At 38.8% G+C, this 26,059-nt stretch overlaps 1 protein-coding gene across 4 annotated transcripts in view; it reads right to left on the bottom strand.

Annotated features, from left to right (window-relative positions):
- The window catches only part of zeb2a (zinc finger E-box binding homeobox 2a), a 50,091-nt gene that overhangs the window by 4,478 nt on the left and 19,554 nt on the right, over positions 1–26,059 (bottom strand). For 3 of the 4 annotated variants that reach the window (XM_067410078.1, XM_067410076.1, XM_067410077.1), the window contains 6 exons: positions 9,522–9,740; positions 6,254–6,322; positions 4,993–5,181; positions 4,057–4,271; positions 2,422–2,530; positions 107–2,076 (listed from right to left, as the gene is read on the bottom strand). In XM_067410078.1, coding sequence (XP_067266179.1) covers positions 107–2,076; positions 2,422–2,530; positions 4,057–4,271; positions 4,993–5,181; positions 6,254–6,322; positions 9,522–9,740 — 2,771 coding nt within the window. Of the gene's footprint in view, positions 1–106; positions 2,077–2,421; positions 2,531–4,056; positions 4,272–4,992; positions 5,182–6,253; positions 6,323–9,521; positions 9,741–13,079; positions 14,084–26,059 lie in introns of those variants that run through there. The other variant, XM_067410079.1, reaches the window with a different exon arrangement.

Genomic DNA, 26,059 nt, shown 5'->3' with positions numbered 1-26,059 from the left:
GAATTTTAATGTGCTTTATCACACTTTAGAAAGGTTTAAACAAAAATAGAATAGAATAGAATACACTGGGAAGTCTTTTCCCCCCATACTATAAAATTCAATTTACCTGGAAGCCTGGTTTCCGTTGGTATTTCCGCCGTTGCTGCATCTCAGCAAAAGTGGCTGCCCCTGCTGCGTAAGTGTAAGCCATAGGTGGTAAGAAACTCATGGGATCCAACCCTGGGTAAGGCCTGAGTCCCGGGATGCTGGCTTGAGCCGTAGACATAAAAGTAGGTGGAGGGAATGCTCCGTGAGGTGGAAGCGAGGTGTACAAATGTCCACCACCGAAGGGGTTTATGCTAAAGATGGGGCTTGAGCTTTTCTCCATCTGATTTTCATTGCCCAAACTATTGGGCCCGTTGAACTCCTTCTTGATGTGGGCCAAATTTAAAGGCTCTGTGCCTGGTTCACGTGCAGAGGAGTTGCTAGTGTGGTCAACAGAGAAACCATTCGGTTTGAGCCTCCGTTCTGCCTTTGAAACTTGTTTTGGCAAAGACAAGTCCAGTGGTTCACCATGAGCATCCTCAGAGGCGAGGCTGTTAGGGGTGTACGAACTGCTATGTGAGTGTTTGGAGGATGATGATGAGAGATTCAAAGGTGAGGGTGTCTCACCTCTTAAGTGGTCCACAGAGTCAAGTGGCTTTTCATTGGTCTGCCTGATGCTTGTAATCTGATGTGGTTTGGACAACTTGTGCCCTGAATCCCCATTGGTGATAGCTTGGATCTCCGCTGTTGAGTCGCCATATTGACCCAGAGAGACAGGTGACCGGGCAAAAGTGGACTCCCTGCTCAAGCCATGGTTTAGCTCTCCACTTCGCTCAGGAGGAGGAGATCTTTTCCTTGGGATGCCATGGTGAGATTGAGCTTTCCATTGCACAAACGAATCCTTCACAAACTCCTGAGGAAGACCCACTGCCATAGAGATCTTCCTCAGTTCGTCTAAATTGGGCTCAGTGTTCATGGCAAAGGAAGCATTCGGTACTGACATGTGATCCTTGTAGGGGTTGACTGGGCTGGTGGCATTCCTCTCAAAGGATGAGGAGATCACACCATCATGCTGCTCTGAACCGATAAGCCCCCTGCGGCCGGTTGGTACAGTATCATTAGGTTTGAGGACAGCCTTGATCTCCTCGTTCATCTTGCAGAGATATCGCTCGTGTTGATGTAATGGAATAGGGCCAGAAAATGTCTCCTTGCAATACTGACAAGAGAATGGTGCGTACTGTGCATCCCTCTCCTGTACTTTGTCTTCAGATAGAACATCCATGGCGTGGCTGGGTCTTTCTTTTTTTATATCCATCACCCGCCTCTTAGAATCTTCTGTTAAACTCTGGAGACATGCTTTGGCTTCATTGACCTTTTCCAGTGTATAGTCAATGATAGTCTTGGTGGGACTGTTGTGTCCAACGCCAAGGAAGCCTTGCTGGGAGGCCAGTACCCGATTCTGCTCCTCCATCTGGGAGCCTAATTCCTTCATGTATGCTCTGAGCTTAGAGATCTCTTCAGGGTTGCCATCCATTTTCTGTCGGCAAACTGTGTTGTCCACAATCTGAAGAACCTTCTGAACCTCACTCATGTTGTTAATGAACCCTGGATAGCCCAATGGATGAGAATCTGACCCAATGCCTAGATGTTGCAGGGGGTTCTGAGATGAACTGTGCATCCCTGGAGGACTACCTCCACGACCGCCGCCATTGAGAAAGGCTCCTGACCCACCATATTCTTGTTGAGATGCGATCATAAGACGGTATTCATTGAAGTCCATGGGCTCAGACTTGATGTCTGGGTGGGCAGATGGGTCTTGAAGGCTCATGGACCTGCCATTCTCCAGTTTGTGACGGAGCTGAGCTAAGGCAGGACTGCCAGGGGAGGATGCAGCAGAGTTTGGTGATGAGCCAGGCTTGCTGTTGACTCCATGGCGTACCCGTCCATTAATAGAGATAAGGCCAATGCACTTCTTGCTACTTATGTGGGAGCTATAGGAGCCAGAGTGGGAGAAACGCTTCTTACAGTTGGAGCACTCATATGGCTTCTCACCTTTAAAAAAAAATCAAAACATATCTTATTTTTATTATTGCATAAATACATAAATTAAGTGATGTTCCTTTACATATTTTACACATTAAGTTGGAATTGAATTTAAATTTTTCCCCAGTCCATCATTCAGCTTAGTGATTGATGGATGATTGGATCCTACAATAACAAATAATTCTTGCATAATTATATAATTATGGTTTTAAATATTCATCATCTATCCAAACCACACTGAATTGCCATTAGGCAAATTGGAGACATATGAATAAGATTATATACATTATTGGCATTCTTTTGACAGCACTTATCAAAGGAGGCTCTCAACATATTATTCAATGAAACACTTACCACTGTGAATGCGGAGGTGCTCCTTCAAATGATGCTTGTATTTGAAGGCTTTTCCACACTCTGTGCATTTGAATTTGCGGTTACCAGCCCCTTCATTTAGCAGTTGAGGCTGCGAGGGAGAGAAAGATTATAGAAATTGATACAGGTAGAAAACAGCCATGATAGAGTTTATAATTCCTTCTGAAGCTTAAATCTGTTTAAATTTTACATGTATACATGTATTTATATTGAGAATCATACACAGAAAATGTCAGATTTGTATTTAGGTATGTATGTCCACGGATGCTGAAGCAACAAGATTTTTTTTCATAATTAACTTCCCATGATCAATTGGTTGTGCCTTTTGTACCTTCTCAGTACATTACCGTTAAACTACTATCTACATGCTTTAAACATTTACTGTCTAGATTTAGTTAAAGCAGTGTAGGCTGTATCTCTATTCAACATTTAAAGTTAAACGTAGGTGCTCTTCCTCTATTTGAAATTCAAATGTGGGCCCCAGATGCACAACAAAAACAACAGCATTCACCCTGCACCCCACACACAGACACAAAAGGTCTGTGAAAAATATGTGGGAGTTCACGTTTGTTTAATAGTCACTATGTACAGTACGATGCAGAAGTTGTTTCTTCAAAAGTTCATACTCGTGCACATAGGCCAGTTTAAGATGTGTATTGGGGTTTCCATTTACTGTAGGAGTGTATGCAAATATATACACAGAATGCACACTGAAATGTAAAACTAAGCCTAGCAAGGTGAACCAGGAATTTGTGTTCAAAGCCTTCAGGAAAATATCCCTTTAGAGCAAATAAACAAACACTTAAAGTCATTTAAGGATTAGGATACTCTAGATCACCAGAAAAAAAAAGCCATCTGGTCGTGTTTAATTCAGTCTGGAGAGGTGTACATATGTGTGTGTGTGTGTGTGTGTGTGTGTGTGTGTGTGTGTGTGTGTGTGTGTGTGTGTGTGTGTGTGTGTGTGTGCATATATGTGAGTGTGAATCAGCCAGTAAGATGAGAGTGCAAGGCAAGTATTCCAAATTCTTTTTCAACATCCCCAAGTCTGCTTAAGGTTCAAAGTTGAAAGCCTAAATGCAGGATATCCTGTTATAATCCTATCAAACAACCGAGAACCCTTTTACCACATCAAAAACAGACATTTTCCTTCAGTAATAAAGCAATATAGAGTTTCCTCTTCAAAATAAATCCATATCACTGCATTTTTTCACAGCATGCTCATGTTCAGACCAGCCTAAAAGGCAGAATTAACATCAGCTTTCCTTGCATCTTTTGAGTTGACTCCACTCCAACAGCTGATGCGAGAAGTCGGAGGGCCTATAGGACTCAATGTGCTAGAACAGCCCACACTTGGCCGGCTGTGGGCGGACACTCAGGGGAGTATGACAGTGTACAGCTGTGGCTCCGGTGTGAAGAATTTAAGTATTATGGAGCTTCCGGAGGAGCTTGTACAATGCTGGAGTTATCGACAGGCTAAAACAAGTTCTCCTCTGACATGTACTTAAGTAAATGCTCAGAATGAGAGATGCAGCATCTTTTACAATGAATTTGTATAATAATCCTAAAAACATAATCAGGATCTAATGAGTATACTGACTGAGGTGGGCCTTGTCTCACCTGATCTCTGGCAGGCTTATGTGTGGCCATATGGCGCTCTAGCTGGGTGCGGTAGGCGAAGGTGTCACTGCACAGGGGACAGGGGAAGCTCTCATCGTTTTTCTCATGTCGGTACTTGATGTGCTCCTTTAGAGAGGTCAGCCGCTTGTAGCCCCGGTCACAGTAGGGGCAGGTCAACAGTTGGGCAAAGGCATCTGGCGTCCTCAGTGCCAGATCTGGGCAAAATTGAAAGGAGCAAACAGAGTGAAGGAGGGGGATTGAAGGAAAAAAAAAACAAAAAAAAAAACAGCATATGTAGGACAAACAGTTGCCATATGAGGCCATGGGAGAACGATAGGTAAAGCACTGCATTCAGAATTCAAGATATCATAAAGTAAATGTTTGCACTTTGTCCACCCAGACTAATTTGAACATTTTGTAATAAAATAAAATAAAATAATTAAAATGAAATGAAATGAAATGAAATGAAAATAAAATAATAAACAAATGTATTGTATTGTTTTGTATTGTATTGTACAAAATTAAAAATAGAAATATTTCTTACTGGCCAAAACTGAAACAGATTTTTACATTATTTTTTATTTTATTATATTATTTCAAATAGCATAGCAGAGTTATTTTATAAAGTAAATATTTACACTTTGATCACCCAGACTAATTTGAACATTTTTTAATAAAATAAAATAAAATAAAATAAAATAAAATAAAATAAAATAAAATAAAATAAAATAAAATAAAATAAAATAAAATAAAATAAAATAAAATAAAATAAAATAAAATAAAATAAAATAAAATAATAAAATAAAATAAAATAAAATAAAATAAAATAAATGTATTTTTGTAAATTAGAAATAAAAATATTTCTCACTGGCAAAAAAACAAAACAGATTTTTACGTGATTTTTTTTTTATTTTATTATTTTATTTTAATGCCTACCATTTTCATTTTCATCTTGTCCATTGGCCTCTGGTGTTCCCAGTCGTGTACCCTCTTCTGGGTCCTCTGGATAAATGATAACAGTGTCCTGCAGGTATTCTGCAATGCTCGCTGCATGTCCCTCACCGTCATCCAGTTTCCTCTTGGCAAAGAAGCTTTCCAGCTCTGAAGAGGCATCAATACCCTTAACTGCACACAGGAAGTGGGGAGAAAAAGCACAAATGAATCCAGTGGTTGATGCTCTGTGTCATTGGAAAGGACCAAGCAGAATATTAGGACACTGGCCCCTCTAAGTGTGATGTAGTGGAGACCAAGCCATTAGAAGGCCTTTCAAGGTGGAAGTATTTATTTAAGTTACAACATAATGGCCACTTCAAAGACTAATAGGAGCCAGCTTGATCATCAAGCACTCTTTAAGCATCCTCTTGCATGTTTGAAAATGCTTTAAACATTTCCAGCATTATGGGTAATTGAGTTATATGGCAATTAGGCGTGCCGGGGTAACTGATCTCACTTTGTATTGCTCATCGTATACATAAAATCAGACCCAATAATCTAATTATGGATCATGTGTTACGTGTAATTGCACAGAACAAGATTTTAAACGTGATTTTCGTAAACAATAGGTTTTTGGATGTTTTATGGAGAATGACAAAAAGATACTGACAGGATGGATAGACAGGAGTGCCTTATAAAAATGTAGATTTATTATATATATATATATATATATATATATATATATATATATATATATATATATATATATATATATATATATATAAAAAACATGAGGTAATGTGGGTAGATAACTAATAAAATGACAGAAGTTATTCAAAATTATACTTTTTCTTCAGTTAACTGGACCATTTGGGTAAGCAAATGAAAATGTTATTGTTTCTTTGTAATCAATTTTAAAGTACATGGACTGACCAAATTCGATTTTGGACTTAAACTCAATTTGGCTGCAAAATGTGATTTGCCATGCACTCGCGCTCAACTAAAAAATGTTTACTTTCCATCTCCCATGGACACAAGAGGAAGCATTATCTCAGATGCTCAAGTGTGTGCCACACATGCGTTTACGTATGGTCTTAAGAGACGTTACACACTTACATAAGAAGCATTTCATGATGAATATGCTTAAGATTTGATTAAGTATCTTGATTACTACTTAATAGTTGTCCTAACTCTCTAAATATAGTTATTTATTGTGTATCTACTGTATGCATGAATATTTCTACATGTTGTGAAGTGATCTCACCTGTACCATTTCCAATTCCATGAAGAGAGATGTCAGGACTCATGGAGTTGTACTCAGCTTTTCTCTCCTCTGTAATAATACCAGGTAGAAGAAAGAAAACACTTTTTGTTTTAAATGATAATGATAATCACAAACAATGAACTGCCTTATCAGTTTATTTTAGTTAACATGTTTAATATATGTTTAAGTGTATTTAGATTAGATAAATATGACACAGCAAATGAAAAAAAATCATCCTGATGATGAGAGGACATATTAGGAAGAGATAAATCTCAAACATGTTGACAGCAGCTCAGAGAATGATACGCTTCTCTTAAGTGGGGCATAAGAAATCATGTCAAGGTATTTAGGGAGGAGAGAAGGGTGGTCTGAGAGGAGTTTGCTCATATACTGCAGCTATTGTGTTTGTTCCTCCTCCTCCCCCTCATGTGACCTCGTACCGGCAGTCACAAGTATCATAAGCTTCCCCCACAAAAGGAGGATATACAGCACCTCTTACACCACATCGCAGGGGGAAAACAAGGGTACTCAAGACTCCTGACACACACACACCCGCGTGCCTTCACGGCATAAGTACTGTTTAATTTCAAAACTGCCTTCCACTTCCTTCCTCATTATCTAAGTATGACAACTGAGAGAGCTTCTGAAAGTCGGAGAATTCTCTCACTTTTCACCACATTTAAGAAATGTCTTTCAAAGCAGAGTTTGAAATCATTGTAAGGGAAACTTCTCAGAGCAATGCTTCTTGAAGGGATGTTTTGAGCATCAAAAGCTTTACTAGACTGGGATGCGTTTCATTGAACAAAGTTCAACAAAACAATGCATTTGCTAATAGGGGGCTTGCCTTTGCGAAACCCTTTCCTGGTGAAATTGTCTCCTTCTGTGCTGTGCAGATAAAAGTGCAAGGCCTGGAGCCAGCGAAAATATTCTCAGCATTGTGTTTTCCTTTGAGGTACATTGGCTTAAAACTTCTTTGGAAGGGTTAGCGATTAGCAGTATTAGCATGTAGATATTTTAAGGTCATACGAAGGACCAAACGTCATGTACGGTGCACCGAAAACCCAGTTGAAGGGAAGCCAAAGAGGTATCGGAGATTAAGTTCAAGTAAATACATTTCCTCGAGGGACAAAATGGCAACTACATTAGAGTCTCAGTTCTGCTTGTGGTAGCTGCAGGCCCCCTGAGGTAATGGTGTGATTTTAACCACTGCAAAACAAGAGAAGTTCCAGATCTCTTTGGGTGCACAATTAAATTATATTTTGTTTCAACACTGTAAAAAAATGAGTGTAATTTTACTGTGAAATATTGTAAAAACGCTACGCTACTTCCTGTACTATACACAGGGAAAAACTCTAAAAGCTCTAACCAAAAGTGCTGAAAATGCTGTTAATTTTACAGTTTTTAGAAGTAAAAAATAAGTGTACTGATAAGTATACTGCTATACAGTGTAATAAAACAAGAACAAATTCATGTTCTTCGTGTGTAGTAATATATGCAGTCTGATCCCAAAGTCTGATACTGCATTGAATATTGTTAATTTAAACTTCAAAAATAAACAAAGTTTTAGGATTTTGAAAACAATGAAAAGTTATGATGTAAGATGACATCATTTATATATTTATATTTAATATATAAATAAAATATATATGCTAACACTCAAAAGAGTGGGGTCAGTAGCCTACGATATATATATATATATATATATATATATATATATATATATATATATATATATATATATATATATATATATATATATATATATATATATATATATATATATATATATATATATATATATATATTTAATAATGCTTTTATTCAGAAAGGACACTTTTAAATAGTTTTTAAATTGTTAATAAAGTCACTGTAAAAAAAAATATAATAATTTACAATGTTAATGTTGAACATATTTATTTTTAAATAAAGCTGTTCTTTTGAACTTTCTAAGTCAAAGAATCCTGAATAAAATGATCAAGATTTTCACAAAAATCTCCACAAAATGTTTTCAACATTGATAATAATATGAAATGTTTCTTGAGTACCAAATCAACATGTTAGAATAATTTCCGAAGGTAAATGGTGAGCATAAGGGACTTTTTTTCAAAAATATTTTTAAAAAATCTTATAGAATCTATATATATCTTATATAGATTTTATATAAGATATATTAAGATTTAGTTGTCTATTCTATTAAAAGGGATTTTAATTTAAATATACATTTTTTATCTATAAATCCAAAAAAAAAATGCAAATTAGAAGCATTTCCACAAGTGGCCTGTTGAACCCCACTGTCTTAGCACAGCATATAAAAGAGACCCGAGGTGCATCTTCTCAAGCAACCACAGCAAAGAGGAAGCACCACACAAGATGATTCATACAGCCTCTTTTAAGATGTTGAATTTACCAGCATATACCACAGTATTGTTTTCCCAGCTAGCGAACTCATCTCTTCGTATTTAATCACTAAGATAAAATAATGCTATGCTGCCAGAGGCGTGGCGTTCGAATAAACTCAGACGACGTTCATTAATCTAGCATATCATAGTGTGAACATCAACTAAACAAAACACTGTTCAAGCGAATGACACATCCCTGAAGACCCTGTTTAGTTCTGTGACTGTGACACTCTCACACAAATTAAGTGATGCATATGGTTTAGTCATTAGCTGAGACTGATTGCTGGGGGTCGGGGTTTTTTTCTTTCTTTTTTTATTTTTTCAAACTGGGCGACTCGCATGAATTCTCCCTTCACTCTGTAACTGTCAGCCAGGCCCAGGGAATTGTGGGCCTATTATGTATGTAAATGGCCATCATAATGCTAAAAATTTCATTTAAGGCCTTTAATGAGTCTTCAGCAGGGCAGGCTCCTGCTAAATGATAGCTCTGCGATCCTAATTAAGAGAATTTGTCTTTAAAGCCTCACTAGCTTGGGTTTTGTCCGTGATCTTGATCACTTTTGGTTTTGGGTGGGTGAGTCAAAACGAAGCCAGAAGAAAGGGGTGTGGAGTTATGATGCACTAAAGATTAGGTGTAACCTACTTTGTGACAACAGTAAGAAACCAAAGTACAAAAGTGAGCTAATAGTCTAAAAGTTGCCATTACATCAAAAATGCCAGACAGCTGCTAGGTGTTGGCCTAATAAATAAAGCTGCTTTGTCCTGGTAATATGGAAATTGCAATTTGATAGATTAAAAAAAAGAACCTCAGCAATGTTTCACATGTTAACACCACAATTCGGTCTAATATTCTCAGCTCTTACTCTTACCTGAACCATTCAGGTCTCCGTGGCGCCAGACATGGGCCCCTGGCCCATCCTGACTTTCGTTTTCTTCATCTCCCCGGCAGGAGAGCAGGGCATGGGCTACCCGGGGTGAGGCCTCCAGACTCGGCACACCTGCTGGACTGCCTTCGCCCTCGGAACCCAGCAGTCTGTCCTCCTCATCGGACCCTGAACCCGCATCCACCACGTTTTCATAATTCAGCACTGAGGACAGAACAGAGTTCAGGTGTTATTAAGTGAGTTTACCCACATCTCAAAAGAAGTTTATGCAGTCTTAGTGGTATGGCTAGATCTAGATCTTGGCCTGTTAATCCACTTCTTTACATATGCAATTAGCACATGGTAATACATTCAGAGCAGGACAATTGAGGTTGTCAGTGAAAAGAAAAGATATGAAAGAAAAAAAAAAACCATCAGCAGCGATAGTTAAACTACCACAGCAGTGATGGTAGTTGACTACCACAGTAGTGAAAAAAACACTATGGTAGTCAATGTAGGGTGAGATCTGCTTGGTTGCAAACATTCTTCCAAATATCTTCCTTTATGTACAGCAGAAAAAAAAACAAATATATACAGGTTTGATAGGTAGATGATGATAGAATTTAAATTTTTTGGCGAACTATCCCTGTAAAAGGCATTTGTGTAAATGTACACTACCTGATAAAAAGTACAAAGCAGGTTTGTTAACCTTTTCTGACCCAGGGATGATATAAATAATATATAATAATTAATTAAAGAGATTATTATATTAGAATATTTCCAAAGTCTTGATGTCGAGGTAAAACTCACAAGACCAGATTGCTTGACACAAAAGAGAGCATGATAAAGCAAACCAAAACCCCACACAACTCTTGGGTGAGAGGTGGCGAGGGTCTAACAAACTATGAAGCTTACATCATGGGAACAACAGTTTAACGTTCAGGTTCATTTGAAGTTCTTTCCTTGCCTAATACAGCATACATCTCCCTAGGCTCTCAGAGCACCTTATCTCAGAGGCACGCTGCCAAAGCAGTGAGAACTAGTGGGAATTTTCTCTAATGGTTAGATTAAAAAACCTAATTGCTGATTTCGGGACAATTTTCTCCCTCTTCTGAACACAGAGTTTTAAAAAACAACAAACATTCCCTTCCATCAGTGCTCTATTTCTCAGTTCGTTGGCGTCAAATGGGCTCAACTGGGCTGTGGAACGCTCCATTCCCTCCTCCGTACCTTAACTACCCCTAATCTCTCCCTAGGAGCCCATTCACTTAAAAAAAAAAATGGCAATGACGTCTTTTTTTTTCACAGGTTCCCATGCAAAAAAGGCTGACCACTTCCCTTTGCCGGTTCTCGGCAGAGGACGTGAACATTAGCCGCACGTATCTGATCATAATATGATCTTTGTCTGATCCGTGGAGCTGCATTTGCTCCCCCGGACAACTGCGCAACAGGTGCAAATTAAAAGGGGAACCATCTCGGGTACAAGGGATGGTCGAAATGCACTGACCCGGGCTGAATACCAAAGAGTGGGGTGAGGTGGTATGGCGGGGGTGAGGGGCGTGGGACAAAAAGCTTTCTAACTAAGAGGTGTGACCAGCGGGATTATTTAGGAGCGACTTCAGGCCGAGGGTGAAGACCCCCCCCTCCTTGAATGAAAAGGAGAAGGCGAGCAAGAGAAAGCAAAAGAGAGACATAAAGGGAGTGGCTGAAAGTAAGACATGAGAGGCTCTTTGTGTGGTCCGAGTATACCTTGGACGTAAAGCAACTTTATCTTGCCTTCTTTCCCTCCTCCCACGTTTCATCCCTTTCGTTCACACAAACCCATATATTTCTTCATCCTTAGCCCAGTAATAAGTGCACTTCACTTTCTTGCACAGGTGCCGTACAGCCTGAATTTTGGTACCGGAGCTAAAAAGCTGTGGCCAATCATTCAGAGTTTGAATGGTGGGAGTGTTCTGAAGAAAAAGAAAGAAGTGGGAGGACTGGGAAAAGAATCAAGAGGATGAATACAGAGGTCAGGGCTGAATATTAATAATAGTGAACTGCTGAGTGGTTTGACTTCAAGCCCACACAAAACACTAAACTCTTTACATCATATTTTCCTGTTCTTCCTTGTGTTTTTCGACAGCATATGCAAGCCATCCACATTCCTAATGACATAGCTTGAATACTTGAGTGGATACTTGAGATTTTTTTTGTTTGCTTGTTTTGTTTTTACAGAAAGTCAGTTTAGTTTGTTCTGAAAGTATGTTCTAATTTCACTATAATTGCATAGATTTGCTCATGACACAAATAGAAATAGAAAACGCTGAGGGTTGAAAACCATTTTGGAAAAAGGAACAGACATGTTTTGAATTCCGACAAGCAGATACTTTGCCTGTATGTGTGTGTGTGTGTGTTTTTGTGATTTACGAGGACACAAAATTGTATAATGACATGGGTATTACACTGGCATTACAACGTAAACATGAAATATGAGGACATTTCATGAGTCCTCATATTTAAAAACATACTAAACAATGTTTTATTAAAAATGTAAAAATGCAGAATGTTTTCTGTTATAGGTAGGTTTAGGGGTAGGGGTAATGTAGGGGGATATAATGTACAGTTTGTACAGTATAAAAACCATTACGCCTATGGAATGTCCTTTGATAGCAAAACAAACCTATGTGTGTGTGTGTGTGTGATAGAAAAGCAAGTGATGGGCACTCAAAGCAATCCATCAAACAATTTGCCTCTAAGGTCACATGGGTCTGACAGATGTGACCGAGTTATTGTATGCAGCTGTGCACTTGTGTATGTGGGAGTAAAAAACAAAAAAACAACAAAAAACCCCCCACTAAAGATATCACTGTATTATTGTTTTCATCAGTGTAATACCGGTAAGACGTTTGTTTTCATCCATCTAACTAGTCACAATAATTTATGTCATTTCTATACATTTTTAGCATTTTCAGGTAATAAAATTTGATCCTCATCTGTAATTAAATTCAAATTGATTAAAAGGTGGAATGAACTCCTGCAGGTTTCAATTTTAAATTTTTATTATTAATATTAGCATTATTATTAATATTATTTTAAATATATTAGTAAAACTAAAGAATAAAAGTATGATTGAAACATAACGATACTTTGTAACTTTATTTTGGATCTACCAATCAAATGTGCTTTCCCCCGTGTAGACCAGCCCCCATTGTAATTCCATTGGCTGCCATTTTAGTGTGTCATTCCGGCAGCTGTCCTGCTGTATAATTCCTGCAGTGAACGGTCCATTGTGCTCACCCTAGAGACAAAGAGGCCACCTCTCTTCTCTCTCTCGCCCTGACTTCTCCTTTCTCCCCTCCCTTCCTTCTATCTCTCTCTCTCTGTGCTATTTCATATTCTCGAACAACCCCACCTATCCTTCTGCTAGCTGTCCTCTGAGAATAAGGCATAATGCATCTCAAGATGTTTCTAAAAGTCATCCTTAACAAGAACTCAGTAACAAACTATATAGGCAGAATCTTTTAAAAGCTGATGGCGGAATTAGCAAACAAACATTTAATATAATTACAAAAACAATACCTTGTGTCTGTCCAGTTTGGACACACTAAGAGTCTCTCCGCTAACTGGGAGAGGTTCACACATTCCATAGCCTGGAGTTGTGTGCGCACACACATACACATGTTCTTCTGAGCAGTTTAGCTGTTTAGACAGGTATGTGTGTGCTCTGTCACAATCTCTTACAATCCTCTCATCTCATATGCGGAGTGTGTTCCCAGCGCTCGGGGAAAAACTGCAGACACACCTGCAAACCCAAAGCCACATGTCCACTGGAGCCATTTCACTGGTACGTGGCGAAGGATGATTCAAGCGTTCGATTATTTCAGACAGGAAAGGTTTCTGTTACGCCGAACGCTCAACAATCACATCCATCTGGACTGAACGACACCTCCGCTGGCTCACACACCTTTTCAACATTCCCTGTTCACAGGTAATCCGCCTGCTATCCATCTTTTCCCCTTCCTTTCATCTCCTTTCCGTCTGTTCCTAGCGGCCGAAACAGAAAGGTGAGTGCGTATTCCACATCCATACTGAGAATCAGACAGCCTGCCGCAGGTCTTTCCCAGGTGCCTCTCTGCCACGGTAATGAAACCCGGCGGAACAGACGGTGGAAAATAACTGCTCTGTTCTCTCTCTCTCTCTCTCTCTCCTGTGCAGTGCGCATCACCTGAGTGAGCAGTGGGGGAGGGGGCGACTAGGTAAGACTTCAAACAGTTGAAAGGAGGTCGCTGCCTAGTGGCTATAGCCTGGAAATGATCCATGTAAATCAAATCAGCCATCTTCCATTCATGCACAAAAAGGATGAGGGAGGGCAAACTTTTACCTGTTTCATGCTTCAAAAAAAAAAAAAAAAAAAGCACAGAGGTAAAGAACATGCTGAGACAGCAGTCTGATCTAAAATTAATGGGAAATAACTGTAATTTTAGAGTTTTTTTTTTTTTTAAATGCAAGGGAACTGCCACATTCTGAAAGGAAATGATATGATTTCACCTGTTGGACACATTAACAAGTTGCATTGAATAATGTATCCAATTTTAGGTCTAAAGAATTTAATAGTTTTAAGCAGTCTATGAAGAATGTGAAATAGTACAACAAGTGTTTCTGCAGTACAGTCCTTTAATAATAAAATCTCTCTCTCTCTCTCTCTCTCTCTATATATATATATATATATATATATATATATATATATAAAAATGTCAAATAAAATCTGTGCAGGATTTAGGAGTACATTAGCAAAATAAAATAAAAAAAAATAAAATACATTTTCTGAAAAGGGAAAGAGAGTATTTTCATATGCATATATATATGCTATGCTAAAAAATGAAACTTGTCATTCTCGTCAAGAATACTTTAGCATTTAAATAGCCTCAAAGCTAACACACAGACTAAAAGTTGCAAAACTTTAATTATGATTATGATGGTAAAAAACTACACGCTTTTCAACAATGAATGCGTGACTCCCACGCAAGGCTGCTTATATCAGCAAAGGCCTTGAACCTGACAGATAGTGTCTGGATTGAGTCTATTTTTTCTTGTAGGGTTAGCACGTATATAATGGTTGGTGAAAGTGCTCTTGTTTACAGTGCATGTGATGGGGGAGAAGGCTCTCCATGTTTGTTTTAAGGCCGGGCAGCCGAAGAGGTCACACTGGTGCTGAGGGAACAAAGGGCCCAGGAAGAGAGGGGCCGCTTTTGTGCTGCGGTGATCCTCAGTGAAAACTCAGCTATGCGTGAACCATTACTGCAAACCTGGAGAGGGTGTGTGTGTGTGTCTGTGTGTGTGTGTGTGTATGTGTGTGTGGTGGTCTTTGTTTTCCTTGTATTTAAGTATTTCAGTACTTGCCAATATTTGTGAGTGTGAAAAAAGGAGAGCGAAAGAGACGGCTTGTATGTGCGCACTTATCTAGTGTGCACCCATCTGTAAATGGGTGGCGGTGCTCCACAGACCCTGCCGTGAAGCTGCAACAGTAGCCTGGCCCTAATTGAATTAAACTCCCATTTGTCTACTATAGGACCCAACGCAACAGGCAAGAAGGAGAGAAGGGGAAGAGAGGAAGCGAGAGAAAGAGAGAGAGAGCTCTCTGAGGCTTGCTCATGCCGCCAGACGGCCCACCTTTCCCCCTTCCTCCCCCACGCAGACCCACCATCTGTGCCCACCCCATGCACATGTTACCCCTCTCTCTCTCGACAACTGTTCTGGGCCTCTACCAGCCTCAGAGTGCCTGTGTGTGTATGTGTGTGTGTGTGTGTGTGTGTGTGTGTGTAAGTTCGTAGGGCTGGAGACACACAATAGCTCACTGGGCTACCCTGAGGAGGAGAAAAGACAGGAGGAGAAGAGAACACAATATGCTGCACAGAGGAAGATAAAGAAGTCAACCTCTATCTCAGGCGAACTATCAGTCAGGTTGCACTCTGGGAGAAAAGAACAACCACAAAAAGCCCAAACCGCCTCAGGGCGAGAGAGCTGAAAAGAGACGACGCAAATTACACACGCTAACAAAACCTGCAATTTTAGGTTTTCTTTCCTTTGAGCACAACGTCTTTGTACCGTGATACTCTACCATAAAATCGGCAGGTGAGGGTTTAGAAGCACAGGCAGATGAATTTGTTGGCCGACTTCAGAGTCTATCAATTTTTTTGGAAGTTAATATGGGTCAATTAATATGCAAATCTCCCGGCAGATGCTCGGTGGCTCTCAGCATGCGATTGGCCCGTCGGTCACTAGCTGTTCAAACAGTTTCACGAGCAAAACAACACCAGGTTCCCTCTCAGAGAGAAACCAAAGAGACACTTTACATCATTTTTTTGTTACATAGGCAATGTTTTTGTCCTTTTTAGAGAGGTAAAAAAATAATTCTCCAGTAAGAATACAAAGTACTCAAACAACAACTACCATACTTGTTTTGTTTTTGTTTGTTTTTTTAAAGATTTATAGAGGTAGATCACTCAAAAACGAAAATTCTATTTCTATTTACTCACCCCCATGGCGTTACAAAAAAATGACTTTTCTGTGGAACACAAAAGAAGATATTTTGAAGAATGTTGGTAACCAAACAACAGTTTTAGTTAGCATTGACTTGACAGTAAAAAAAATAAAAATAGGATTTTCAACATTTTTGGGTGAACTGTCACTTTAAAGCACATATTTATGGTGTAAATACAATTATATCCCCCCCACAGGCTATCAATATAAGTCATACTGCACTGCCTGAAACAGCTTCCAACTTCTTCACTTCAGAAAAATTGATTCCAGTCTTTTGGTTACTTTTATTTAAGGCTGATTTCACGGCACGCAATGATCTTTCCCTAATACCTGTTTACTATCAGACAAAAGGCGAAACTAAAAGGAAACAGCTTGGGTTCTGCTAAGACTCCTTAGTGGCATTGCCAGAGGTGCTTGTTGGGTTTCTGAAAGCTAACAGGTCCAGATGGAGAAAAAAAAATAAGACCTCAAAGGGGGGCTTTAAATGAAGGCTCCAGACCAGCAGACAGGTTGCTAATGAAATATTCATGTAAGGAGTGGCTCTATCTATCTATCTATCTATCCATCCATCCTGCCCACAACCTTCCCACACTTCCTTCTTCTGCCCTCCACCATTTTATGGTGCACTTCATTTGAGAAGAAAAAGAAAATAGGAAAACAAGCACTCTTTCACTGGCACCACAAAGACGAACTCAATCTCTACCTTATCATAAGAAACCCTCAGAGAATTTAGCGATGCATGGTTTGATTTCAAGCCTTTTTCTCAAAACTTCTCCTTTTTGGACGTTCTTCAGTGTGTCTTGGCAAGTGTTCACAGCATATGACCACTAATTGTACTTTCACAAGTGCTGCCTGCATGGGAAACATTTAGTTTATAACAATTCCCTAAAAATCCCTAACATTCTCTGAGTTGGTAAGTGCTTCAATTATGGATAGAGAGTTGTACGTTTGATTCACAGAGAATAATTAATGCCTAGAGATGCAGTCACATTTACATTGTTCAGAAAATTTTCACGGGTGAAATCCAGTCATTTCAATAGGAATCAACGCGATCAGGAATTTAGTTTGAAGGTGAAAGATTTCCCCATGCAGATTTCACAACGTTGATCGACAGAACGCTGTTTGGTTTGAAACTGACTTCTCTGTGAGATGTGCTTCATACTCTACACTATTGACAATATTTTTGGCTGAAATTTCTGTAATGTGAACGCACCTTAACAGCTGAGACTGGGGTCTTGCTCATAGGCCATGCGCCATTTCACCCACCTCTAGCTCAGCTGAATGCGATTTCCCTCCCTCTATCTCTCCATATACATAGGCCACTCATATCTGCTGCTGAGGGGGAAATATGGCTTTGTCAAACACAAATGCACACTGGATGGAAGCTGTGCTCTCCTGTGTTCGACAGACTCAGGATCAGCTGGGGTGGTATTAAACATGCACAAGGTTGCCTGTGAACAACTGTCAGCGCATCTGCTGTGTTGTTCTTTAGCCTCTCTCTCTCCATCACTCCCACAGCCCCATCAATAACACTCTACTGCAAACAGCTCCTGGCTACCGCCGCGAGCGTGTGTGTACATGCGCCTTGTGCAGTGTGTGCCAAAACACGAGTGAATAACACAGATTATGCCCGCATCCAGTTGTGTGTACGCGTACATGTCCATTTACAGCAGCCTAACCTGTTTCGTGTGTGTGTGCGCGCAAGAATCTGCTCTCAATATCATAATGAAATAAAGAGCCTGCTTTAAGCACATGCAAATTCAAAAGCGCATAATCAGGGCAAAATTAATTTCGCTGTTGCTGATTAGAGACATTAATTAATCTGTGTGAGGTGCGGGCCTAATCTGAAGTTGAATTACACCTCCTGTAAGATTAATTAGGACACGATAATAACATACGGCGCTGCCAGTGCAGATTACAGTAAGCCTTATTCCTTTGACTTGAAAAAGAGTCGGGCGAAACCTGAATCGCCATGCAACTCGTCGCTTAAGTACTTTGTTTACGATTGCAGGAGCCGTATTCTCAACTAGTTAACAGTTAGCAGGGATTTCGAAGGTATTCAATTTAAAAAGGTTTTTGAAATTGGGTTGTGGCTGATACGTAATATCCCAGAGCTTACGAAATGGATTCAAATGGATAGTTTGACCCTGCAGAACGTTACACTAGGAAGATCATTTGTGGCAAGTGCATGCCTGTGTTCTGCTGCCAACATGTTTATCGGTGTTTGCGATTTAGGTGTTCAGAGAGCTCATGTGCATGGATCTGTGGTGTGGACCACAGCAAAACCTAACCAGTTGCCAGCTGGCAGTGTAGGTGGGAGCCTTTTAAAGAGGTCAGTGTGTGTGAGTGTGTGTGAGTGAATGGGGACAGTTCACATCCAATGAGAAATAGAGCCCCCTTGGTCCAGGACCTTCAATCAGAGCAGCTCTTTCTGATGTTAATGAGGGAGTAAAACACATCTGTTCAGCACCCCCTCCCGTATACACATCCTAACACATACACACTTGTGTGAGGAGTTTGGTCACCTGAATAGTTCCCCAGCAGGTAGCACACAAGGGAATAATTCGGCCCTTTATGTGGTCATTCTCTGACCCTTCCAAAACCTTTTCCATGCCCTTTCTCTGTAACTACCATCAAAGGTCAGATGACCCATGGGATGCACCAGGGACCCATATTTGGCCCTTCTGTACTGTCAGAATTGTTATAGAGGCAAGAACAGAATGAATGAACTACAATATCCAATGCTGACAACAGTGCTGATCAGTCACTCGTATTGGCTTGAGCATTTATAAGATTGCACCGAATCCATTTAAATACATAAAAAGAAATACTGACTGATATATTGATATAGGCATATAAAATAAATACTAGAACATATAAAATAAATATTTAAATATAAAAAAAAAACATAAAAAATATTTTGATATTTACATACTTGCATATATTAAAATATCTAATTTAAAAAATCTGAATATATTATATAATATAATTTAAATAATTATAAAAATATTTTAATTATTTAAATAATTATTATTAATTTAATTTAAAAAATAATAATAATTTAATTAAATAAAAAACATTCTAAATTCTATTCTATTTAAAATCTAAATCTAATCTGTTTGTGTGTAAATATAAAAAAAAAACTTTTAATACTTAAAAAAATATTTTTATATAAATAAATTCATAATAAAAAGGATTTAAATTACATTTTGTGTATGTGTGTGTGTATATATATATATATATATATATATATATATATATATATATATATATATATATATATATATATATATATATTGTTTACTTGTTCAAAATGATTAATAAAACACCAGCATTATTTTGCAAACTAGGAAACACGCGGAGGATGGAGATCTCTAGTTTTCTGGGAGGAGGTGCTGGATTAGGAGCACATCAAAGAGTGTGAAAGTGAGCTACTTTGATGATGTTTACAGTAACACACCTGGGGTAACGCAAGGTGCTAATTAGCTCAAGTGGATAATTAGAATGCCGATTACAGGAATCAAAAGGTACTGCATAGCTTAAAGCTACAGCTTCCCTCTGTAACCACTCCTTTGGGTAAGCTCTCTCTCTCAAACACACACACACACACACACACACACACACACACACACACACACACACACACACACACACACACACACACACACACACACACACACACACACACACACACAAGAGCATACATACAAATAGTCCAGGGGGAAGCCATAAACATCTCCTTGGCTCAGGCGATTATAAGACAGGCTTAGAGTGGAGAACCAGTAAATATTGAGGGGGCCATTGTTCCCTTCACTTCCTCTGTTCAGCGAGGAGGATTCGTCTTTCCCCTTGATGACACCTCCAGGGAGCACACGCGGATCATATTATCGTCTAAAACGGAAGTCGTATTCATTCCGTCGACTGTGTTAAGGCTCTCAGAAGCCACATCATTCGTAATGCTGAGGACCGCAGGGCTTTCACAGAACAGGAAAGACCCATGTTAACTCCTGAGCAGCCAGGGTTTGCCGCTTTGTAAGGGAATCATCGATGATTTAACGCAGGGAGTGGCAAAGCGTTAGGCTAATAAAGCTAGCCGAGGCCATTTACAAACAGGCTGAATTATTGGCGTTAGAGTTACTGTACCCTGGACAGTCACTTCAAGAGCATATGCAGCTCAATGCAGCTTGATTTGTGACCAAATCCCTCATGATAATGGCCATCAGGAGGAACCACCAAAAACAAATGAGCGTACTGTAAAATATTAATCAAATGATTGCAATTATATTCACTGCAATAGTCTACAAAGTCTACTTAGGTTTGCATTTTAACAGAAGGTCACTCATTTTAAGTTATATGGATATCACCATAAAACTCTTTGTTAGTTAAAAATGGCATCAGGTACTTTGTGTTGAAACCTACAGACTAAAAGGGAGCATATAAATGCCCTATAAGACTGAGTTTCTTATTTCACACCCCAATGTTTATTGTTCCTTTTCATTCGCCACAACTCTACTGTATAATTATCCCTATTATGTTCATAAACTTTCAGCGCTGGCTCTGCTATTGTTGATTTTAGCTGTTGGGTAATACAACCGTGCCTTTAAAAATGCAATACAGCTCAAACCTTTCAGTTAAAAATGGCTAAATAAATACATCAATAAATAACACGATCTTTGCATGGTCACCTCAAAAGAAAGCTGATTTCCGACCTTCTCCCAGAGTTCCATGGAAACCAGAGCTAGACAGTGGCCAAAAATACATGTTTTCTTAAAATACAAAAGCCTGTGAAACTGTCTGTTTTGGGCAGTTTTGACTTCAACAGGTGCCAAGAAAAACCTCCACGGTCTCAAAACCTGTTATTTAAACAAGGGTGAAGGACCATAGGTCACATTCTCCCATATATGGCTTCTCATTTTCTGGGCTCTTATAAGACAGTTAACTGTTTGAGCTCCATTGAAATAATATGTCAAGGCATTACGAATGAAAAATAAAGAGTTTAATCACTTCCCCTTTTTTTTTTCTTAACATCTCTCAAGCATGAGCTGATAAATAGAACATTTGCACGTTAAACCACAACTTTCTTTGGTACACCGAATGTCACAGTGACTTAGTGGCAAAAAAAAGAAAAAAAAGAAAAACTATTGCTGCTTTGTTTGTCACATATTCGCTAACACGAGTTCTTTTCTGCCCTTGTGCTGCTCTTATCAGTCATGAGAGGGATAAGGTGTGACCTGGTAAGGGTGGCAAGTTCCACTTTCAGAGGTGTGATCACTGGGGCCCAGCAATTGAGCCAGAGGCGCTTATAGAAGGAACTTAATCAGCCTTTAGCACCTTGAGATGGGTGCTGAGCAGACGTTAACCGAAATGGCAGCTGCACCTCTTTTAAACACGGACTACAGTTTTTGAAGTCTAGGAATTCTTTCCGGCTGTAGGTTGTTGGCAAATTAATTGCCATTCAAAAAGATACAAATACATAAATAATATACAAATAAACATGAATTTCTCTTGTTTGTTTATATACATTTATGTAATGTGTATGTCCTACTTAATTACCTCTCGTGATACAGTGAAGTCAGCCCTGAAACAATCTTAGCAGCGTTATTCAGGTTTCTTGGCGTAAACAACCTGGTGAGATTGTGAGTCACTGTAAGCTTCATTTGAACTCAGATAGAGTATCACAAAGCATGTGATATACAGGCCGCTGATGTGCGCTACCGTGCCTTCACACACACAGCTACAAACACATTTTCCTTGGGTCCTCTGCCTGTTTACCAAATATTTTGTGTTACCATGGATCGCACGGAGAAAGAAGCGAACAACTGACTGAGAGGCCGTGTCACTTGATTGAGCTCAACTTCCTTTCAAATGAAGAAGAGAATCTATAGCTGATAGACAAAGTTGTTATATCAGAATGCCATACCACTGGGATTTACTTTCATGTATTTTTTTTTTAACCAAAACCATTTTTATGAACAGTTTCGTTTTGTTAAGATAATATACTTTTATTCAGCAAGGTCACATGAAATAGTGACAGTAAAGTCTTTTACATGGTTAAATGCTGTTTTTTGAGCTTTCTATTCCTCAAATAATCCTGAAAAAAAAAATATATATATATAGCGGTTTCAACAAAGAACCACAACTATTTTCAACATTGATAAAAAATAAGAAATGTTTCTTGAGCAACAAATCAGCATATTAGAATGATTTCTGAAGGATCATGTGACACTGAATACTGGAGTAATGATGCTGAAAATTCAGCTTTGCCATCACATGAATAAATTACTTTGTGAAATATATTAGCTTTGGTGAGAAAAAAACTTCTTTCAAAAACATTACTGACTCCAAACTTTTGAACGGTAGTGTGTGTTAACATGTATATTCTAATATTAACATTATAGTCAGACACTTTTTTTTTCCTTCTGTGAAACGCAAATTATGTCCAGGCTGATCTTTTCCATATACAAAGGAAGTGAATGGGTACTGGACCTGAGAAGCTCTAAACATGATAAAAAAGTATCCTAAAATCATCATGAAAGAAGTCCATACAAATCATGCAAGTCTTTGAAACTATACTAAATATATTTGTGTGAGGAACAGACCACAATCCACAATATAAGCTGTTATTCATTAAAAATCATCCCCTCTGGCAGAGCGCACAAATTTCATCTAGGCTGTGGACAATTAAATAAATCAAAAATTTGTTGAAATTAGCCATTATTGATGCTGAACATTGTTGGTCACGTTTAAATAAAGGGGGAAGAGGGAAGATTTTCAGTAAATTACATACATTCATTCATTCATTCATTCATATACAGCTTACTCAAACGATTCTTAATATAACAACAAGGCATTATTTTTTGTTTTACATATCTGGAGCTTGACAACAATCCCTATTCACTTTTATTGTATATATATAAAAAAAAAAAACAGCTTGGACATTCTGCTAAATATTTTCTCTCGTGTTCAGTAGAAGAAATAAGGGCATATAGCTCTGATATGACATTATTAATTTTGGGTGAACTATCCGTTAATATTAGTACAAATATATTGTGGTAAGGTTGGTTAAGGTGAACAAAGCACAGTCATGTAGAAGGAAAAAAAAAAGAAGAAAAAAAAAAAACACTGCACCTCATCATACCGGTAATGTTGCTGCAACAGTGTGTCGTTTGTCAAAAGAGAGGGGAAAAAGAAAGCTCTGTAGCTGTTTGTCTCTGATAAGGCCCCAACACATGAAGATATGAACTGCTCTGTTTGTGTATGTGAGTATATGTGTGTTTGAGAAAGGTATTCTCCCTTTTTCTCCTAACTGTAACTAATTATACTTTTACACATTTTATATCACATTCATTTGCAAGAAAACCCGCTTTGGGGAATCACCTCGCGCCGTTTCGAAAATCTAGATGTTCTTCAAACCTGAAAATTTGCCTCAGAGAAGATGAGCTCCAGTCTAACGGCATACAGTATGCCCGTGTAAATGCTAGAAATGATGAAGCCATTCCGGCTTCAGCAGCCCGCTAGCCTCTCATGGGGACGCAAGGCCTACTTCCAAAAAGCCTGAATTATTTATTGACCTAGGTGGGAGTGCTCTCTGGAAATGTTCAAACCCTTTTTGACAAAAGAAAGCAACATGTTTAATTCCTAATGTTTCAGATCAAATCAAAAATACACCATCTTCACTTTCTCCATACATCATTTAATAATGACTTTACAGGCAAACAGTGTGCAGTATTCTTTTACTCTGTTGCTATATTAGAGTTCCTGATTTACAATTTTAGCCCTCAAAACACACATTCACGTTCGCACACACAAACAAAGCATTACGACTTGATCTTTGCCAGGTGGCAAATAGTACCTCAAGGCTCCCTGGCCCACACATCTTAATGTGCAGTATGTCAGATGTGCCGGGTTGACCTTTCACCTCCGAGAGGCTGACTGCAGGGAACCCTTTGTTTCACATCTAACACATTTCAGACCTTACTATGTATTGTAATCTCTGCAACTGGCTTGCATTGGTCCAGGGCATAGAATTCGTTCTGGTTTTTTTTTTTTTTTTTCATTCCCTTGTGAAATATTAACTGGTTTGTATGTGATGTAATTTATGCGTGCTGGCACAGAAGCATGCCCTGTTAGTGGAGTTCATTTTTGGATCTACATTTCTGAGCGCAGACTTCACATCTCAGCATGTTTAAAAAGTTAGGAAATATAAATGGATAGACGTTTCTATGATAATATTGTTTGGTACGTTCTTTCCTCTTTTTCCAATTTTTTCGACTAGTGTAACCGGAGGGGGGGTTTGACTTGGAGCTTTGTGTGTGTGTGCGATAGTGCCGTGATGTAAATAAGAAAAATAAATTGTTGCAAAACCTTTCGTTCTTGTTTGCTGTGGACATTCTAGTACAAGTTTTGTTCAAGTAGATCAAGGGAGCAGCATAATATCTGAGATTAAATGTGTGGGGCATCTGGGGTTCTCTCACTGAACAGGATTTATGCAATTATTCTATGATGAATAACACTACAGATATCACCAGAGCCTCATGAATATTCGTGAAAGTCACTGTATGAAATGATCCCATTCCAGTACATCACACACTTGCATGCACACACACATATATCGCACACATTCAAGCATGTATGCGTGAATGCGCAAAAAAGTGTCAAACATCTTTTTGTCCTTCTTAAACAGACAAAATGCAATTTTTAGCCACTCTCAGCATGTCCTTCCACCTATTTGTTGATTTCCTGTTAAAAAATGTTTGCAGTAGTGAAACTATATAACTCAGCAGACCTCTGGACACTGCTGCTCAATGGCCCAGATGAATGTCCACCAATAGCACGCAGGCCTCCACCATGTAAATCTGACCTCTAGCCATCATGTTTGACTACCACTGCACGCTAAGCCACACACTTGCGTTTAAAATGGGTCAGTTGCTAAAAGGATGTTTACAGTACATCACCACTGTACAAGCCAGCTGATGGAGGTGATAAACCACAACTAAAGATTCCTCTGCATCACCAAAAACATGTCAAATGTGCCAGATGTCAAATGTGTACTGTATGATTTTATGCAGTGATATAGATATGTTGCTTCCTAAACGAGATGAAATTTCGAACATAAACTGCCACACTATGAGTGGGTTGTGAAAAGCAACCATGACATTGATAGAATAAAACAACAGTAAAAATAATAATAATAAAAACACACAAATAATTAAATAAAATGAATAAAATAAATATAGATAGATCTATACTTTTTTTCACTGTCAGTCACTAGCACTAAAGGTAAAGGTCTCACAAAAACTGCTTCATTAGAGATTATTTTTGCTTAAGATAAACTACTCTTGAAAGTGAACAACAAATGAAGATAAACAAGTTTGTTTAGACCAGTGGAACGTAAATTCTGATACTGGTCTCCTAACACCTGTCCTTGAGCTTACAGCTTACAGATATAATTTATGGGAAACAGAACTGAATACAATACGTTTTTTTTAAAAGGATGACTATTTTCACACTTATTTAACACTTGTTTTTTTTCTTTGCAAATATCTTCTGTCGCTGTTGTCCTCAGCAACCTGTACCCAACCCATACATGTCTGACTACTGTGTACCAAAAAGATAATGTGAAAAGTCCTATGGGGGAATTATTCAAGTGTTGAATTAACGGGTCCTCAATGGAACTGCATTATACCTCATCTAGCTCTACACAGATGATTCGTCATGTTGATAAGTGGACAAAGGCCTAGATTACCCTAACAAACCCTGCTTTGTGATCCTGTCCTCCGGTTAAAGAGGGCACAGGGAGTAACGAAGCAAAAGGTACCACCGTCTGTCAATTTGAATCAATTTACACATCAGGGAACGGCAAGCCGTGTGTCCCCCAGTGCTACCTTCACAGTGACAGATGTACGTCTACTACATGTGACCTGAGAAAACGACCCCTAAAAGCCACCTGCCCCCTGGGCACAGTGCGGGTAATTTGTCCCACTGTTCCTATTCGACACTGTCGATGGCGATGGTTGTCT

The sequence above is a fragment of the Chanodichthys erythropterus genome, chromosome 14, assembly GCF_024489055.1.
Source record: "Chanodichthys erythropterus isolate Z2021 chromosome 14, ASM2448905v1, whole genome shotgun sequence".
NCBI lineage: Eukaryota > Metazoa > Chordata > Actinopteri > Cypriniformes > Xenocyprididae > Chanodichthys > Chanodichthys erythropterus.
Note: the sequence above shows the minus strand (reverse complement) of the source record. Positions and strands in the feature narration are given on the sequence as shown.